At 41.4% G+C, this 19982-nt stretch overlaps 1 protein-coding gene across 1 annotated transcript in view; it reads left to right on the plus strand.

The window, feature by feature from the left end:
* The window catches only part of LOC115450720 (lachesin), a 118515-nt gene extending 101816 nt beyond the window's left edge, over positions 1 to 16699 (plus strand). The window contains exons 3-9 of the mRNA XM_030178801.2: positions 10576 to 10724; positions 11045 to 11185; positions 11435 to 11528; positions 11643 to 11836; positions 14225 to 14330; positions 15274 to 15436; positions 15796 to 16699. Coding sequence (XP_030034661.1) covers positions 10576 to 10724; positions 11045 to 11185; positions 11435 to 11528; positions 11643 to 11836; positions 14225 to 14330; positions 15274 to 15436; positions 15796 to 15829 — 881 coding nt within the window. The 3' untranslated portion in view covers positions 15830 to 16699. The remainder of the gene's footprint in view (positions 1 to 10575; positions 10725 to 11044; positions 11186 to 11434; positions 11529 to 11642; positions 11837 to 14224; positions 14331 to 15273; positions 15437 to 15795) is intronic.
* The last annotated feature ends 3283 nt before the right edge of the window (positions 16700 to 19982 follow it).

Here is a 19982-nt window from a genome sequence, read left to right on the forward strand (position 1 = left end):
TTGTAGAATTAGCCACTGGCCGGTATAATTAAATAAAAACAAAAGGATGCCGCACGCGCGCGCCGAGCTGAGACCTTAATATTAAACACATTTTCAATAACAGGCGTAAATTTTATACTAAATTCAACCTATTTGATAATGAACACAAGTAACAGATTATACTTTGGTAGCCGCACTCGAATAACGATGGCACAAAATTAAAGCACATCTAGTTAATGATGAAAAGGTTTATTAATTCATACAATTCTATGGTGCGCACTCAGATATATCCAAAAAAGGCTGATAGCCTGTTATAGACGACACGAAGTGGTTGGAAAGAGCCGAGCTAAGAGCCGGGGAACAGCACAGCGCCCGGCGCGTGTGACCGGTTAGCCCCGTGGCCGCGTGCGCTCTAAGTGATAAATGTGACAGATTATCCTCTGCCGCCCCCTCCCACGTCACCACAGCCTCTCACAAATTACAACACATAAAGCTGTGTATTTTTTGCGGTCGAGTGGTCGCCACTTATGCTAAACCTTTGAGAGGCTTCTATTTATTTGTCTTAATTTTCGTGACATGACGCACAGGGATAGAAAAGTGTGTACGTATTTAAGCTCCTCTAAAACAAGCTAAGTAATTTTGGTCCAAGAACACAAAATATTTAACAGATATTTCATATATTTCACAGATATTTAAATACAGTGTACACAAAATATCTGTACTTTACAGTCCGCTCGGTCTGCACCAGGTAGATATTAGGCTGAGTCAACACTGGAGACCACATCCGACACGTGAAGTTGTCACTCGTTTACACGTAGACCATTTGATTCGATAATGACAACTCTATTCATTCAACCTAATGCTACGTCAGATGCAGTACGCGAACACTAATTTTACTTCTGGAGAAAATAAGTAACTAAGAATGTACTAAGAAAAAACGAAGTGTTCGATGTCAGGTAGTAATGGAGGTCGGCACTCGGCAGCTTGTCACCGACGAGGCTCCATGCGAGCAGCGTAGAGCAAGAGTCCGTAATTACCAATACAGATGATAAAATTATTATCATCCTCCTTTCTAAGCAACGAGTAAATTAGCTACTCACTGTTGATAACCGTGCTGCTAGCACTAGTTATCTTCTATATTCGATTCAAACTGCAAATTATACTCCTTTAGCTATACGAAGTGTTTCTAATGTTGACATCAAACATTCATAAAGTCCTACGCAGCTTAATGAACACGATGAAAGATAAGCTTTCAGCTATAAAAGAAAGACCGCACTGTTTAATATTATTCATGACTATATCATCATGTTTATAGTTATGTAGATCTAACACAATCGCCTGTTTGATGCTCGAACTCGATACTCTGCGGAGCGAAGCGTTCTCTCATCGCACTTGCAGTACACGCGAGCGTGAGAGGTTCATGCGGCGAACGCGCACCGAGTACAGCGTGTTTATTGTGTTACACCAAGACGGAGATTCGTAGAGATCCATTAATTAATCACTGGGACAGAGGCGCCGCTCGCGAGAGTGCTCCACCTTCCCGCCGCACAACGCCCGCATCTTACATTGGCTGAATAAAAGCAGTAAGAACATTAATCCGCGTACCGGTCCAGGTCGCGGAGCGATTAGTTCGCTGATTCTGTACGTCGCAATCTTACAGGCTCAAATATAAAACCAAGGCGTAGGTACTTACTGGCTACTGGTATAAGAACAATTCATAGTTCAGCGATAAGCCGCAATGGCACCGGATACATGTGAGGCAGTGGGGAGCGGTCTGGTGCGGTTCGTTACTCGCGTCGATTCTCATCACAAGCCAATCAAAATTATAAGTGCCGGCAACAAATTGGAAAACTACTCGCGCCGGTCGCCGCTCACCGCTCGCCGCTCACTGCCCGCTATTTATGGACCAATTTGCCGATGAAATGACCCGGCGCCGCCGAGCGAGTCGAGCGCACACAATCAGCTCGAACGCTCGCCAGTGCCCCACTCTGCTCGCGTTCTTCTGCTTTTTAATCGTTTCATAGTACCTACACTTTGCTGTGACCCTGGTAGTTTTATACTTAGATAGATGGGTCAGCTTGACCCATCGCGATACTATCGTCTTACAATTTGATTCAATGTGCTAGCGTAACTAATGCACTTTGTGCAATCATTGTGATTCCTAAAGATCTGATAAAACTGGTGGTCACTGCAATTCACAAACAACCACTATACCAGGAATATTATATATAACTTTTAACAAAAAGAAACTCGAGTGTGGGTTGTTGATGTTGTCGAAGTGGTGCAATCATAAGGGAGACGTGTGCCGCACCACCGCGCTGCCTGTGTCAACAGTGTCGTACGCCGTGACAACTGTCTGGCACACCCGACATGTATGGCGCCCGCGGGCGGCACGCGTCATGCCCGTCAGCTGTTTCATATTCATCACCACCCACTCCCCCCGCCCGCCGCACCTGACTACACGGCGCGTCTATTATTTTGATTGTATCAAAACGCAAGATTCAATTATGAAAAGGTCGCTCTGAAAATTAATCCTTGCTCGTTCGTGGCTTGAATATGAAAAATTATAAAAAATGTAGAACGTTACTACCGCGCTGCGCCCGTGCACTTCCCTCGCCCGCGCTCTGCCCTTGACACTCAATTAGAATGATAAAATATTTGTATGTAATCTATGTCTATATTATTATATAAAAATGAAGAGTTTGTATGTTTGAACGCGCTAATCTCAAGAACTGGTGGTTCGAATAACAAAAAAAATGGGTTGGATAGCTTATCTCTCGTATACGTTTCCGTATCACAATATAATAATTGTATAAGTGTAAAAACTAGCGAATTTGTGTTATAACATATCTCTATCCATTGTACCCAGTGTCCATACTCATAGTGAAGTGGTCTCCCCGCGATGTTGCCACCGCGATACATAATTTGGTTGCGTGAGCGACTGGTCTGTGCAGATTGCAGGCCCGTTTAAGATTTCGCTAGATGCCTGCCATTTTTTTCTTTTATTACTTTTATTTTTAAAACGAGAAATAGTTATTTATAATCTCGAATAGAAAATGTGTTCCTAGATCTTAAGAAGGCATGTGTTGCCAGAAATTGACCGTTTATTTATTTTATGTTTTTAATACAATAATTACAAAATAGCATATTATACTTTGTACAATATTGTGGCACGCGTGGAAACACCTGGAGTCGTTTTAACTGAATTTGGTGGAAGTTGTTCAGAGAAATGGTTTATGTAGCGCGCGGTCGGCGGGAGCGGCGGCCGGAGCCCATTCGGCGGAGGATCTGGTGCGGCGCGGGATTAATGAAAGAATACTCGGCCCACTAAATAATATTTTATTTCATAAAACATTTAGGTCGGCGCGGCGAGCTCTCCAGCGATATTACTTGCGAAAACCACTGATTCATGCTCCCTATATTAAGCCTAGATTTCTTGAATAGCACTTCTCTGGCGGAGTATTTAAGTACACATTTATTGATACAGACGGTATTGACTGACTCGGAGGCGCAGCTGTATTGCGTAAGCGCTACGAGAATGACTATCACGCTCAGGTCCCGGTTTCGAATCCCTCGTGGACCAAAAAAATTGTGACTGCGCTTTTTCATCTTAAAAATGACTCGGTTGTATATTACAGTCAGTAACTTGCCGGTGTGATAACCCTGTGCCTCGAAAAGTACGTAAACCCGCTGGTCCTGCGTCTGATCTTTGTCCGGTCATGTCGCATTACCATCTCACCGAATTATGAGAGTGAAACTGTGTGTGCAATACACAGTGTAATACAATATATCCTGCGTACTTGGATGATCTCCGTTAGTATTGGCCACCATAGCCGTAATTTGGCTAGAAGAGTTTTTTTTTATTTATACAGAAAAAGTAGTACAATCGTATTGGCATTATTAATTAGAAGACCATTATTGGTGATTGTCCACGATCTTACGACAACGTGTCGCATATTACTGTTACCCTCCCCCCCATTTCTCCCGCTGCCCCGCGCCCTCCATAGATGGCGAATGAAGGCAATTTCCTGGCACGAGCTCTATTTTCTTTGTCCGCGATAATTGTCATTAGACACGGGCGCCTCCGGCACTCGCTAATGTGCTAAATAAACAATCCGTTCTCTCAGTCGTCCCCTTTCTCTTTCCCCTTGCCACCCGTTGCACAAAGCACAGCATTTCTTTGTGAGTGTTGACCACACACGGATTTATGTGTCACCGGACACAGATTGCGCGCTGGAATCGAAGTGAGCGTTGATTAGCCGCTCGAGTGCACCGCGCCGCCGCAATGCACCGTGTCACACCGCGCCGCGCCGCGCCACGCCGCGCCGCGTCGGGCGGACCTCTGCTTGGCAGCGGACGCAAACACGCGCGCTGCTCGCCTTAAGGTGGTAGCTCAAGGTCCATTTTCATACATTTTGTTTCGGCTTTAATCTGGGTAACTAAACAAGTATTGGCAAGTAAAGAATTTAAATTCACGTCTAGTTAGTGATTAGTTCTCGCAGTTGAAGAAAAACGTAAAAATAATTAATAATCATGGATATTTCGGCCTTTAAAATTTAATATGACGAAATTTTAAAGGCAGAAATATCCATGATTATTAATTATTTTTACATTTTTCTTCAACTGCGAGAACTAATCACTAACTAGACGTGAATTTAAATTCTTTACTTGCCAATACTTGTTTAGTTACCCAGATTAAAGCCGAAACAAAATGTATGAAAATGGACCTTGAGCTACCACCTTAACCTGTTCTAAACGATTTTCATGCATAGAGGATGCGGCTTGACGAAACAAACCTACCGAGACACCATGTCAATATTAGCCAAACATTCAACATCCTAAGATGAATATCACATAAACACTTATGAACGACAGTACGACAGGTACCCGCATAGCTTTGTTGCGTTATTCTACATACATTATGAACCACAACACTAATAATTATGGCGCGACTATTTTAACTAGTAATTATTAAGATAGGCAGAATTGAGAAAGAGATCATATTATAATTAATTTAATTATTGATTATAATGTAAATGCGCCTGAACTCTAATAGTAAATACTCGGCCGCGGCGCCGCTCGTGCTGCATTCTCGTAATGAATGAGTGTCATCGGAATGATCGTGAAGTTATTAATGATCGTCTCGATATAGCACCCCTCCCCCGCCTCCCTCCACACCTCCGATCGTCTTCCCCACTTCTCGCTCACTGAATATTCAGTTCCTTTCACCGCAACGATGAATATTACATTGGTGCTAGAATGATATTTAGTGACGTAACATTACAGCTTCCCGATTGATTTATGTTCTTAATGTGCGGATTGTGCTTTGTTCTGGCCGCGTCCCGCCACGCCGCCGATCTGTTCCACTGTTGGCGCAGCTCTTCTCCGCTCAGCTGTATTATTGACGCACTCCATTAAATCTCTACATCAACATTCTACACATTTAATTTTATCACTACAGAGCAGTGGCGAAGCGTCCATATAACACGATTCCTAACGGCTTCCCTTTTTGGTTTAAGTATTTAAGTTTGTCTTAATTTTTTTTTTTTGTTAAAATGGCCGTAATATGTTAACTGAGACACATATTTTGCATCGGGTTACCTTTTGAAAAATTTCACCCTTCGCTACTGCTACAGAGCTCAGCTTCATAATTTTATATTGACCTATAAAATACTGACAATACTCAATAGTATGCATAGAAATAATATTTCAATGACATAACGGGCGGTGATCCAGCTGTAAAACATATTGTGTCCTCGGCTCCAGCCGCGCAAGAGATGTTTGTATGACTGAAATAACTTCATGGGTACTTAACACCTCCAGACCAAAACAATAAAGATCCTCTCGATTCCCAATACCTATAATGTATCATAAGAGATCGATGTTGGTGAGATCATGTGTGCGTGTGTATGCGTGCGTGAGTGTGTGTATATCTTTGGGTATGTATGTGTGAATGACTGTTATGTTTAGTAATTTATTTAATGATGGTCCCGCGCCGCACCGTGACAGTCGTGTGAGCTCCGGACTCGCGACCGCTTGTCTCGCGCGTCATCCCATACTGTACATACGTGGGAATGTCATTAGTATTCTGCAGGGAAACACAATTAAAAACTTCCATCTCTGCCACTACCCGCTTGGAACAAGTCACGTAACAGACTCACCAGGAACAGGTTACGTAACAATGTATAACACTCGTTTATAAAAATATATAGTCAAACTGTGGTCCGTCATTGTACCTGGGACACAACATATGTATCTAATAACACAATAATAATATTGTTCAATATTATAACAATATATTATATTTTATTAGTTCCATGAAGTTATTTTTAGATTCAATGCAATATTTATTGATCCATGGTAAAGTAATTTATTGGGTGTAGCGGTACGTTGTAGTGGCGACGGGTCCATATAACTAGATTCCTACCGGCTTCCCTTTATATAGAATTTATATAGAATGTAATTATCATTAGAAAGATTTTCAGACCAAATTCATGCATATTAGTACCAACATGTTGTGTCGGGTTCCCTTTCGGAAAATTTCACCTTTCGCCACTAGTACTTAGCACATGCAGTTTACTTCTTTAATCGAAATACTAGCGCCCAGTGGCGAAGGGTCCATACTCCGTATAACACGATTCTTGCTAACTTTGTTTTGTGTATTTTCAGATCAAATTCATGCATATTAGGACCTAGATGTGTCGGGACTCGGATTCCCTTTCGGAATATTTCATCTTTCGCCACTGCTAACCTCTGCTCGCGGCTCCGCCCTTGTAAAGGTCTGTTCACAGCAGTGGCGAGGGGTGAAATTTTTCAAAAGGTAACCCGAGGCAAAAAAATTGCCTTAGTTATACATATCGCGGCCAATTTGACAAAAAACAAAAACTAAGACAAACGTTAATCAACCTAAAAGGGAAGCCGGTAGGAATCGGATTGTATGGACGCTTCGCCACTGGTTCACAGGATTGTCCCAACGAGCGACCTACAGGCGCAATATTCTCCTTTTGTACCAGATTTTTTCTTCAATCCGTAAAATCGCAAGATTCACATATTCTTACCAATTATTATTATAGTTGCGTAAAGAAAGTCTACTGTGACTGACTCGATGCCGTTATTGTATTACGGTAGGATCGCAGTTCCAAGTGCTCGGGTTCGAATACTGGATTATGAAAAGCGATGTTGGTTTGTTCTTCTAAGTATTACTACAGGTACTAGTTGCGCCTCTGCCTACACCTTTGGGATAAAAGGGTTGAGTATGTATGTGAATATGTGTAAAAATATATTAAAAGTACTTATATAATATGCAGGAGGTGGATTTTTGAGACTGGGCAATAAGGGCAGCTACCTAACCTCGTATTTGGCTGATCTATTATGTTCATTTCGTCCTACATTTGTTAGTTATTGACAGCTTTGAACCACCCAAATAAAATAAAATACCCTCGTTTGTTTCTATGTGCTTAGAGTTGCGCAACACCAGCGTCACGTGACGCAACTACACACTATTGCTTGTTGAGCGATATTTATTTACATTGCTATTGGTCCCGTATACATCGACCGCTATTAGCCCGCCGTCCAGCGAACTATTCTACTTACTTAAGACTAAAAGTACTTCTGCAACAATTGTTGGAACTTCCAATGATTCCATAAGAGCCAGTTTCAAGTGCGGTAATTGGCCCGCATTGGTGTTGATTTCGTCTCGATATAATGAACTTGCTATAGAATCAAATTAATATTGTAATCGAAGAAATTTCAAAACGTATTTTCACTTAAATAATACTTACAATATCACATAACTGAGATGTTTATAAGAAGTGTTTATAATGTTCTCCCTCGCCCTATTCTTATTTACATCGCGACAGCCGCTCATACACCGCTCGCCGACGCGCGACTGCCGCAGCCGCCCGCCGCCCTCCGCCGCACCGCACCGCGCCGCGAACCGCCGCTACACTGCAAATTAGAATAAACCACAGTTTCAATCATTCGTCGAGCGAAATAATGTGTGTAATGACGCATGTACTGTGAGATGTGGATGAAGTGCCTCTATACGTACGTGTGTGACGACCAGTTAGTCGGAATGTGAACGACAGATTGTCACAATCACGTAAAACTCGAGGATGACAACAACTTTTTTATACTATCGTCTATGCTCTAGCACCTACTCACCCGTAGTGAAAAACCAACGCTTAAGGCTCTGTTAGCTGGACTGCATGAGAGATTTTTAACGTTAAAATTTACTATATTTGTGAGTTCATAGAGGTGTAAAATTCATATAGCAGTTTGTGATTACGAAGCTGTGCCCCGTGATGAGTAGGTATGTAGATATTATACTTGGTCCGATAAGAAATAACTAGTGTAAAGGGAAACCTGACTGGACACATTTTTTCAGTTCGGTATGGCGCCTATGTGATGAGGGCGTTAGGAGAACTCCACCTTGGTATGTCCGGAGTCCAGACAGTCGTGAGATGCTCTCTCCGGGCGGCTTAAAGCTGAATAACTGAGCCCAACCTTTAGGTACCGCTCAGTTGCATAGAGATTGGGTAGTAGTTGTAAATCACTTTGAAAACATCCAGTTTGACTGGTGTAAGCGTGGAGCGAAATTCGACATTGGCGGCAGTACAGCGGACTAAGCGAGAACCATACTTCACTCTGTACTAATTAATGATAATCAAAAGTGATTAATTTGCATAATTGGAGGTGAATTACAGGCATTCAAATGCTAAATAACCGAACGAAACAGAAGTCGAAACGGAAATTTGCATAACGATGGAATTAATTACGAGCGCGCCGACCTGCCCCCCCCCCCCCTCACACCCTCCGCCGCGCGGGGCAGGCGGCGACGGACCTGACTACACATAGATGAGGAGACAGGGCCATAACATACGACAACTATTTTAATGTCACGAATTTACCTCCGAGCTGTATATGGTGTGTATGAGCTTACACATACATTACACATGTTTGATTGCAAACTGCACTCTACACCTCTGTTTTTACACAACTGTATAACCTCGCGCAACTAACTTCACACTAGTTACAGAGTATCACAAAATGACAGTATTGCAGTAACCTAAGCGCGGTTTGTGAACGCGCGCCTGCTCATAAAACTAAACGAGTCGCGAGTACGCTCCAGTCCAATAAAACCATATGGCAGGTGTTCCTCGCACCACTCCCCCTGTCGTTCACCCGCGATCGGCGACCGCACTGACGCCTGTTACTGCTCGTGTATGCTTGCGCTGACGATACATGGTGTTCAGGGAAAGCAAAATAAAATGTATAATAGCATCCCACTTACCAAAAAAATCTGTTAATAAGTACTTGTACATGCGGAGATTTATAAGTGGTTTTAATAGTGGGTGTCTTCCCTAAATATGAAATAATCATAACAGTTTGCGTAATGCGCAACTTTAATGCCAATATATCGTGGGTGTTATTGTTGCTGTACTTTAGGCAAAGTAATATAAATTGTGTGACAGAACTACGTTAGAGTCACTAACTCCTTTGTGTTTGATTTGTGTAAGCCTCGGAGCTATTGACATTTGACAAATCGTCTACGTCATAATATATATGTTATGGACGAAGTCATGGATGCTGGGGATGTCTTCTGATGTCCGGAATTTTACCTCAACAACATACACATGGTCCCATCGACTCGATGGCCCTCACAATCCAGATAGAAGATGTCGCATCGGGTGTGCGGTGCGGGCTGCGGGCTGCGGGGGGAGAGCGGGCTCCAAGTGCGGCTTTTCCCGTAATTTATTGATATAAATTCTTTTCGTTAATTGCTTCTAGCGCGTTTAAAGCCGCACTCACGGCGTCGCGCTGCCCTGATTTACAGCGCCGCATCCCGCCACCGCACGCCGCCCACACTGTCTCCAACAACTCACAAGGGCCTTCATTCTACAATTAAACTGTCTAACAAAATGAACACCAGTATTGACATCGGCGCTATTTGTTTGACTTAAATGATAACTATGGGACAAAATGAGAGTATCGCATTTCTCGAATCTGATGAAAGCTGTTATTCCACCCCATGTTCATGTTCACATAATGGAAAAGAAAAGTAATATTTTTATTCTCAATTATTACAGTTTTAATGAAGAAAGTATGTTATTGTAACCCGATAAGAGTATGACATCGTTGGGATATTCTTGTCAGTTATCACATCCACATTGTTGTCCACATACACGACCTATTCAAAGTGTGCTCTCGCTTGTGATGGATTGACATGAGAGTTATACGACCTCCAGCAGATCATCAGTGGTGACACTCCACTGCAACATAAATAAAAACTGTATACGAATGGCTGTTTCTTACTTAGAACTCTATCCAAAAAAAAAAAACAAGCGATATTTCTCAGGTTTAAAATACCACTTGTTTTCGCCACAAGGCTATTTAAGATTATTGTGAAGTAGCCTATGCGAGCATATAGAACACGACTTTAACGAAAAGTTAAATCGACTTGCGTATGGAGACTATATTCTGTACACGTAGATTTTGCTATTTATTACCTGCTCTACCCACCCTTAATGTAGCACCGATGACGGTTGTTTTGTCATGTTATAGTTGATGTTGACCAAAAAGTGTGTTGTGTTGCAGTGTTGTCGTGTGGAGAGGTTGGGGGCGCGGTGGGTGGCGCGCGGCTGCACAAACGCTACGTGGGCCTCTACACGGGACCCTACTTCGACCCCTCTGCGCCCAACAACATCACCACGCAGCTCGGCACGCACGCCTACTTGCCCTGCAAGGTACCATCGCTTTCATTAACCACATACAAACAAATAAACTACATAATCTTGTTTAATGTAGTGTTGTATAAGGAAGTAAGGCTCACAAGTAAGCATCGTTTAGTAGAGGGTCAGTATGAAGTTTACACAATGCCCAAGAAAAACTCTATAGTAGAAATTAAATAATAATTATTTATTTTCAATCATTATAAAATGATGTGTTGTGTTTCGCTTCATAATTTTGTAAAACATGTTTGAATCCGAGGTATTTTGTAAAAGAAGTTTGATAGAGATTAGACAAAGAAGTCCCGTCCTGAACTTGTATACTGCGCGTGTTGCAGGTGCGGCAGCTGAGCAACAAGTCTGTGTCGTGGATCCGACGGCGCGACGCGCACATTCTGACGGTAGACCGGTTCACGTTCATCGCCGATGAGCGGTTTCAGGCCTTCCTCGTGGAGGCCACCGACACGTGGACCCTGCAGGTGAGATCTTACAACTTGTTTTTTAACAAAACCTCAATATACCGAGTCTTGTTCAAAGCATAAAATATATACCGGGGCCGCCATTATGTGCCGCTGCCTCAAAAACCGATGTTGGGATTCGATGCCCTTTTTCATTACCGGTAAACCAACGGCCTTAAAAGTGAGCACGGCATCCACATTAACATATTATTGTGGGTGCGTGGCGGCGTGGTCCGTCCCCGTCAGCTGAGCCAGTACGCGGTGTTGCAGGTGAAGTACGTGCAGGCGCGCGACGCCGGCGTGTACGAGTGCCAGGTCGGCACCGAGCCCAAAATGAGCCACTTCGTGCAGCTCAACGTTGTCGGTCAGTACAGCGACACCTTACAACTTCTAGATGGTTTATCGACAATGTCCATTTGTGTTTGGTGTGGTCAAGCCGGGCATATCGAGTAATGCGTTGTTGATGTGTTGTGCGCAGTGCCAAAAATCGAAATAATGGGCGAGTCGGACTTGTACGTGAAAGCGGGCAGCACGGTGAGCCTGAAATGCGTGATCACGCAGGCGCTCGAGGAGCCCGCCTACATCTTCTGGTACCACAACGACGAGCGCGTGCTCAACTACGACCGCAGCCTCGTCGAGATCCGCATGGAGCGAGTCGCGCCCGACACCACGGTACATACCATACCATATAGTACATACATTGCATTAATCATCAGCAGGAGAGTAATAAATCGTAAGATTGATCAAACAGTTCAAATATCATCAAGTTTCTATAAATGATAATAAACCCTCTGTATTCTTATCTTCATTTTTACTTTTACCCCGGGTCCACACTCTTTACGGAGCAAGGCGGGGCGACACGAGTGTGAATGTGTGGTTTGCACTCTCGCCGACTCTCTCGCACGCGTAATGTACTATTTTGTCATTTCCATTATCATCATTCACATATTTTGCTGTTTTATGCCGTCTCCTTTTTACATTTAGTTGATATACACAATTTTCTGTAAGCGTATAATGCAGCAATAATAGTAACTGCAATCACATGAATCTGGTACCAGACATAGCGACCAGCTGTAAGCGCGTCGCCTAATAGGCCGTAATGGAGCCTCCGCGAGGCGATCCCGCGAGAGTGTGGATCCAGGAATATATAATAATGTGAAAGGCCATGGAATGTATACGCCGCGTGAAAACGCGGGCGTAGCTACGAGCAATATCAATTGAATAATTATTAATAATAATTATAATAGGTACTCTATTAGGTTATTATTTACTAGAACAAAGAAAAAATGCCACTTGTATATAAGAGTCCGCCCGCAAAATAAAATTCTTTATTACGTATTTTCAAGTTTATCACAAGGTTATTTTGAAGAAACCAAATAGTGCTAAGGTTGAGTATATAGAACGGACATTAGGAAAATTAGCATACAAAAATTTTGCGCTCATGTGACGATTACTCAATCTACCAAATAGCAAAACATTTTTTTTCTATATATTTTATCATGATTTGCACGTTTTTTAATGCGAATGTAACATAATTTCCGTAAATATATATTTTTTGTATTAATATGTAAGGACGCAATGACAACTCGCTATACGGACTTTTCAAATAAGACAGCGACTTATTACCAATTGTTAATAACTTTTGGAGCAAAACTGTTGGCTCTGATGTCCGGTCTATAACGAACTTTATAAGTTAATGAAATGAAAGGAAAGGAAATGAAATAATTTATTTGAGCCTGTTAGATATTACACATTATTTAGATTCCGTCAATATGAACTCTACTACCAGTTCGGAAAGCAGTTCTTAGTAGAGAAGAACGGGCAAGAAAATGTGGTGTTGCTCTTTTCAAAAACAATATTAAAAATTGGTGGTATTTGAGCCAAAATCGTCTTGTAAAATTAATAAACTAAACCTGATAAGAATCTATTTTTAAGCTAACTTTGCTTGCGGTTTCACCTGCGTGGATATCAGTGTGTCACAAATTTTTTCCAACCATGCGACCTCTAACAAAAATCGTTATGTTTCAGTCAATTTACATAAAGATATCTTATATTTATGCGATTTTTAGACATTCAAATTTAACTATTTTTTTTTATTTTATCGCGGTTTGGAAAAAAATTATGGCTTGTCTTAATATCCGCAACTAGACAAGCCACATATCATTGCCAAAGAGCACCGCTTCCTGCCTAGGATGATTCGAGAGGCTATTGAAATTAAAAATCATTCGAATTTCAATAAAGATATGATTGGAAGCTTGTACAAGCCTGGGATTCAGTTCTACATTTAATTAAATCGGAACCCAAAACAAACGACTGCCGGACTTCAAGACGCTGTGAGCTCATTCTGCTTCGGACTCGCATTCAGATCGGACCATCAACAGCTAAAAAATTTAAAAAGTTGTATAATTGTAAAATGTTAATGATATTGTAATTTTGACTGGGCTGATGACCAAGACCTCAGTCCGCTCCGTGACTACGAAGGCTGGAAAGTATTCGAAACGTCGGGATAAAATTAAAATATAAAAACCGCGATAAAATCTTAAAAATGGTTTGAATAAACAATTTACATAAAACCGTTATATACTAACCTAAACCTTCAAGAATTGAACTATCTTTTAGAGAAAACAGTACAAAAATCCGTTCAGTAGATTTTGGGAAAATCGATCTCATACAGACAGATAGCAATTGGAGGACTTTGTTTTATAATATATAGGTATAGATAGACGAATAGAAGTAATTACTAAAATGTTTCAAAAGTTATGTACAAGGTAATCAATACACTTCTGTTAAATGGTGGAACAGATTTAGGCTTTCTACTTTAGGACCTTCGTGATATCTTAATTGGTATCATTAAATACTAATCTTGAACGTCGATGTGTTCATTTTTCTACCCCACACAATGAACAGATGACAATATATAATATTATTTAGCTATAACAGAGGCAGTTTTTAATACAGAGTCTAGGCCATGTGATTTGCTGTCTCACCTATCATTTTGTACACTGCCTCTGTGCTTGTGACCCGTGAGTGGTGAGTGATGCGTCACGTGTGATGTTGCAGGTGGGCAACCTGATCATCTACAGCTCGCGGCGCGAGGACTCCGGCAACTACTCGTGCGCGCCCTCCAACCTCGACTCCGCCTCCGTGGTGCTGCACGTGCTCAGCGGTAAGTCGCGCTCTCTACGCACTTATTCCACATTCAGATAAACTTCAACTTGGATTTTTAATACCTGCACGACCTCTGGCACTACGCCTACAGCACGAAACTGATGAACATATTGTAGTGTGTAAGAGTATGTAAGTAGATGCAATTTGCTGTATGCAACAGTGGCGAAGAGTGGCATTTTCCGCAAGAGAGCCCGTCACAACATATTGGTACTAACAATATGCATAAATGCGGTCTTCAAATCGTTCCAACGAAAATAAAATTTTATATATCTTACGAAACATTATCCGGCAGGAATCGGGTTATGCGGCTCCTTCACCACTGATATGCGAAGCAGTATAATAAAGAGACGAACACCGTCAACACGTCTCCACGTCAATCTTCCTTTACTGTTTTAAAACTATATTTAGTTTCTTGAAGGAAAATACACCTGCTTAAGTCTAATGAGACAGTAACTTTCCCACATGTTAATAATGGTACTTAAATATTCGCGACCAACCGTGAATGCACTAGTTACATCTCTGCTCGCTAGCTCTCTCTCTGCCGAACTAAAGATTCAGTTTTATGGTAGTCATTTTTCTTTTATTTCAGCATAATTTCGAAAAATATTACAGTACCTAGTAATGATAGCGTGTCTAATGTTCAGCCGCCCCGATACGACTCTGTGTTGTCATCGACATTAAATATAATATAGTATTTTAAATAATAACAAGGCTATAAAGGTATGAACCATTGCTAGTGCTAGTCAGTGATGTGTCATGACATTTAAACGTATAAATATAACATGCTTGACATCCTAGTTTTGTCTGGACGTAACATGCGTCCCTTCCGCCCAGGGTCCCTCACACCTGGCTGTAACTGAAACTTAATTAGCTGTCCAATAATATTTAAAGGGTTTAACGCTACAGCTATGTGTAATGTGTGATGTGTGTGCGTTTTGCAGGCGAGCAGCCCGCGGCGATGCAGCACGGAAACGCGTCCCCCCGCACGCCGCGCCCGCCGCCGCCGCCCGCGCTCGCACTTGCCGCTGGCGCGTGCGCAGTACTCGCTCCACGCCCGCCGCGCCGAACACTCGCGTTGCTCGCTGCGCTACTAGCGCTACTGTTGTTAGTATACTCAGCCCTCATAAATACTCTGTTGGACACTTTAAATACCACCAGCTAATCTATAAATCCTCTGGCGCTGTGATTTATAGGCAGTTAGATAAATACCAATTCCCCGAACCGCTCATCTAAGCGAAATTCATTATATTAAAGGCCACAATATAGAAATAGAGAAGAAAGATTTATCCTATGTGAACATCTTAATATTATGGTCTTATTATAAGTTAGACGTTGTGGAAACTAAGCCCAGTCTTTGTACGAAATTCCATCTTAATGTTATGATTTTTTAATCACCTAATGCTGTGATAAATATTTTTTTATGTGTGAATGTAGTTAGAGATGATGCGTGTGCGTTGTTGCAGGTTGCTGTGTCACGACGAGGACGAGCGCAAATAGCGGAGCGACCGCCGTCCGCACCGCGTCTGTACATATACTGTAAACTTGTACATACCTATACATACTATAAATATATATTATAAATATAGTTACTTATTGATTACAAATAACATTACGTAAGTAAGGGGAGGTTATAGCGACATCGAAATTATTACATTGCTGCCGTCGCGCAGGGTGCGGACGGACCCGATTGGATTTGTTAAACAGTACAAACGATAAATCGAACCAATGGAATTGTGTGCCGTCGCTGTTAAGTTTTACGTCAGTTTGTTGGACGGTTCGTTTCAAGTGTGATATGATTTGACGCCGACTCCGACAGCGGCGCGGGCGGCGACTGAGGGGGAGTGGGTCTAGTCTCTACGACCAGTGATACAATCGCTCGTCTTAACCGAGGACAAGCATTGCCACGTATGTTGAGTTGCCGTCCGTCCTTGTGTTGCCCGATACCCTCAATACAAAAAAATAGGGTTTGCAAAGCGTCCACGGAAAATATTTACAAATGTCCGATTTAGACCCGGGCATATAGTGTAAATCAACAATTTTATTTCATTTCAAAAATTGGTATACAAATTATAATTTTTTGGGGAAAAGCTAAGCTATCTTGCCGGAATATCCGGGACTTTGTTCGGGTTTGTCCAACACAGTGCCCGGTGTCAGCTGAAAGCGTAGGTACAGTGTCGCGCGACCCCAAGCCCCTCCCCCCGGCCCGCCCGCGGCGCACGCGCCCGCGCCGCACGCGCCACGCTCCGGACCCGAGCGGGACGCTTGCGGGGCGACTCACTCGTAGTGGGATCCTTTCACTGTTACTGCCTCACTTGTAAATATCGTACATGTAAGTCATATGAATAAAGATGAGATCGTTGAAACATCGCTCCTTGTGTTATTTATACCCGCCACAGCTTTATAAGTCACAGTTCATAGAAATATCAACGCCCTCGTTTTAATTTACCCATTAGAAGAATAAAGTTACATCTGCAAGCAAATGCTTATTTTATTTTATTTTTATTTAATAAAATTAAGACGCAAAACAGATTACAATCAAAATTAAAGCAAATAAAAATAGTTTTAACAAAAAATTAAACCACCTTCAAAAACCACTCAAAACCAAAAAATAATTTCACGTAACATATTGCATACCAATTTTGGAATCCGTGCCTAATTAAAATTGCTAGTTAAGCTATATTCGTTGCATAGTTCATCTATGAGCTAAATATCTTTCAAATCAATTAAAAGGAGTAGGTTTACATTTACTACTAACAAACATACACAGTGAAAGGTGTAATACCAAGCACATGTATGGTGTTTCATCTTTTTATTTCCTCTTTTTTTGGGGCAGGGAGTGTAACACACCCACATTTAACCAGCTATATGTAACAGGGGAAGAATTTGGGTAATGTACAGTTCACAAATTTAAATATATCCTTAATAGGTTCCATTTGCTGCGCGGCGGTGTGTTCATCTCCGGTGACGATCTGACGCTGACTTTTTACGCTAGCAGCACATTTTTTTTCGTATATTCGTAAATGTATTTATCTAGCTTAATTAGAATTTTAATGAGGCTTCGCTCACGATACGACTATCGCGCTGAGGAGTTACACCTCTGAGTACCAGTGAAAAGGGGAAAAGGTGTGATGCTATGTAAGAAGTAGATTCAAGCAAACCTAACGCAAAAACACAAATGATATATTTGGCTCTCAGTACAACTATCGCACTGTGGTGTAATACCTCTGCCTACCCCTGAAAAGGGGAAAAGGTATGATGCTATATATGTATGTATGTAAGAAGTAGAGTCAACTAAACGCAACGCAAAACACAACAAATATATTTCGCACGCAATACGACTATCGCGCTGAAATGTTACACCTCTGCCTACCCTTGAAAAGAGGAAAAGGTGTGATGCTATATATATGTATGTAAGAAGTAAATTCAAGCAAACCTAACGCAAAAACACAACTTATACAGGGTCATTTTGTAACCCTAGACTTCAATTTAACTGCGAATAAGTCATGTTGAAAGAAACAATTTACAATAAGTTACTCTAACCATAGGTCTAAAATAAAAAAGTATAATTTTCAAACAAAATAAATATTAAAATAGTCATTTTATTTTTACACACATTTTTGCCACTACTACTATACTAGAATTCGTCGGAGCGGCAACATCGCACACAGTCATTGATAATATGCTCACGCACACGAACAAGTGATGCACACTCGCAGCGCAAGGGTAGTGTTCGGTTGCACCGCGCGCGCCGCGCCGCAACCGAACAGCTGATGTCGTCGCTTTAACTACCTTTTGTGTCGTGCCACATCACTCAATCAACAATTAGACCAGCAGCGACGACGCTACGCCGACGTTACAAAAAGACACATACCTAAACATCATCATCATCATCAGCCACATAAAGTCCACTGTTGAACATAGGCCTCCCCTAAAAAATTCCAGACGGACCTGTCGAAAGCTGCCTGTATCCAACGAGTTCCTGCGACGTTTATCAAGTCGTCTGTCCACCTTGTAGGTGGACGTCCAACGCCAACATAAACATCACGCACCAATCATCACATTTCATTAGAACAATATTTTCTATGCTCAAACTATCATCATAAGCAACAAACGACACTAATCAAACAACCACAATTGCATAAGTTAGGTACACATAACACATGATTTCTGTAATTTTAAAGTGGTTTCATTCTTTTAAATCAAAACACACACATTCTAATGTAGGTAGTTATATCCATTTAAGTAGATAAGTAGGTATAATTAATACGTTCAACGGTTAGATTTATAACACTCATAACAATAAAATATCATTCTGCAAGTCTAGCAATTCACACGAACAATTAATAACGAAGTTACAATCTTGATAATAATTAGGTAATGTGATAGTCTGAGGTAAAAATGTCACGCGACGAGATGCGTCACGGCGCGGCGCGGCGTCTTAATAAGTATCTAAACATGTAAGTATTCAAAATAGTAAATGCGTTTACCAATACCTAATGATGATTAGTAGATTGCTTGTTCGTTTAAAAGTTGTTCCATACTTCAAAGTATTTTTAATACAGTTAATTTGTGACTACCTCGATGCCGCAGTTGTATTATACGGATGCTTTACTGAGGTCACGGGATCGAATGCCGGGTCGGACAAAATGATATTGGATTTTTCCATTCAGTACCTATCGCAAAATTCCTAAATCCACATTAAAATAGTAAAGACAGCCTCCGATAGAAACATAATCAATAGATTGTGATTAGTTCAGTTTCAAAACATAAAATACTATTTGCCCGCGGCTCCGCCCGCGTTGTAAAGTTTTTCAGGTTAAAGTTTTCCATTATAAAAGTAGTAGTTTCCCGGGAGCCTATGTTCTTCCCAGGGTCTCAAACTGTCTCTATACAAAATTTCATCTTAATACGTTGGGTAGTTTTTGAGTATAACACGTTCAGGCAGACAGATGCAGCAGGGGACTTTGTTCGATAATATATTTTTTAGAACTTTTTAAGAGGAACAATCCCGTCATACATCATTGTTGCATAACTTGAACCGTTTACGCAGCGCACGCAACGGAAGCTCTCAAAACTAATAAATTGTCCCCGTTTTTGCAACATGTTTCATTACTGCTCCGCTCCTATTGGTCATAGCGTGATGATATCTAACTTAGAGCACTCCACAAATAAAGGGTTATTGAACACCAAAATAATTTTTCAGTTCGAATCGGTAGTTCCTGAGATTAGCCACTACTGCTCCGCTCCTATTGGGTATAGCTTGATGATATATAGCCTATAGCACTCCACGAACAAAGGGCTATACAACGCAAAAAGAATTTTTCATTTTGGACTGGTAGTTCCTGAGATTAGCCTAATGGCTAATCTCAGGAGCGGAGCAGTAATCTGCTCCGCTCCTATTGGGTATAGCTTGATGATATATAGCCTATAGCACTCCACGAATAAAGGGCTATCCAACGCAAAAATATTTTTTCAGTTTGGACCGGTAGTTCCTGAGATTAGCGCGTTCAAACAAACAAACAAACAAACTCTTCAGCTTTATATAATAGTAATAGATTCAAAATGACAAAAAACATATTTCTAAAAATAGACTCTATTTTATACGTTTTAAGGTCGCATTTAGATGGACCACTTTAAATTTCTTAGTACC

The sequence above is a fragment of the Manduca sexta genome, chromosome 8 (genome assembly GCF_014839805.1).
Source record: "Manduca sexta isolate Smith_Timp_Sample1 chromosome 8, JHU_Msex_v1.0, whole genome shotgun sequence".
Taxonomy (NCBI): Eukaryota; Metazoa; Arthropoda; class Insecta; order Lepidoptera; family Sphingidae; genus Manduca; species Manduca sexta.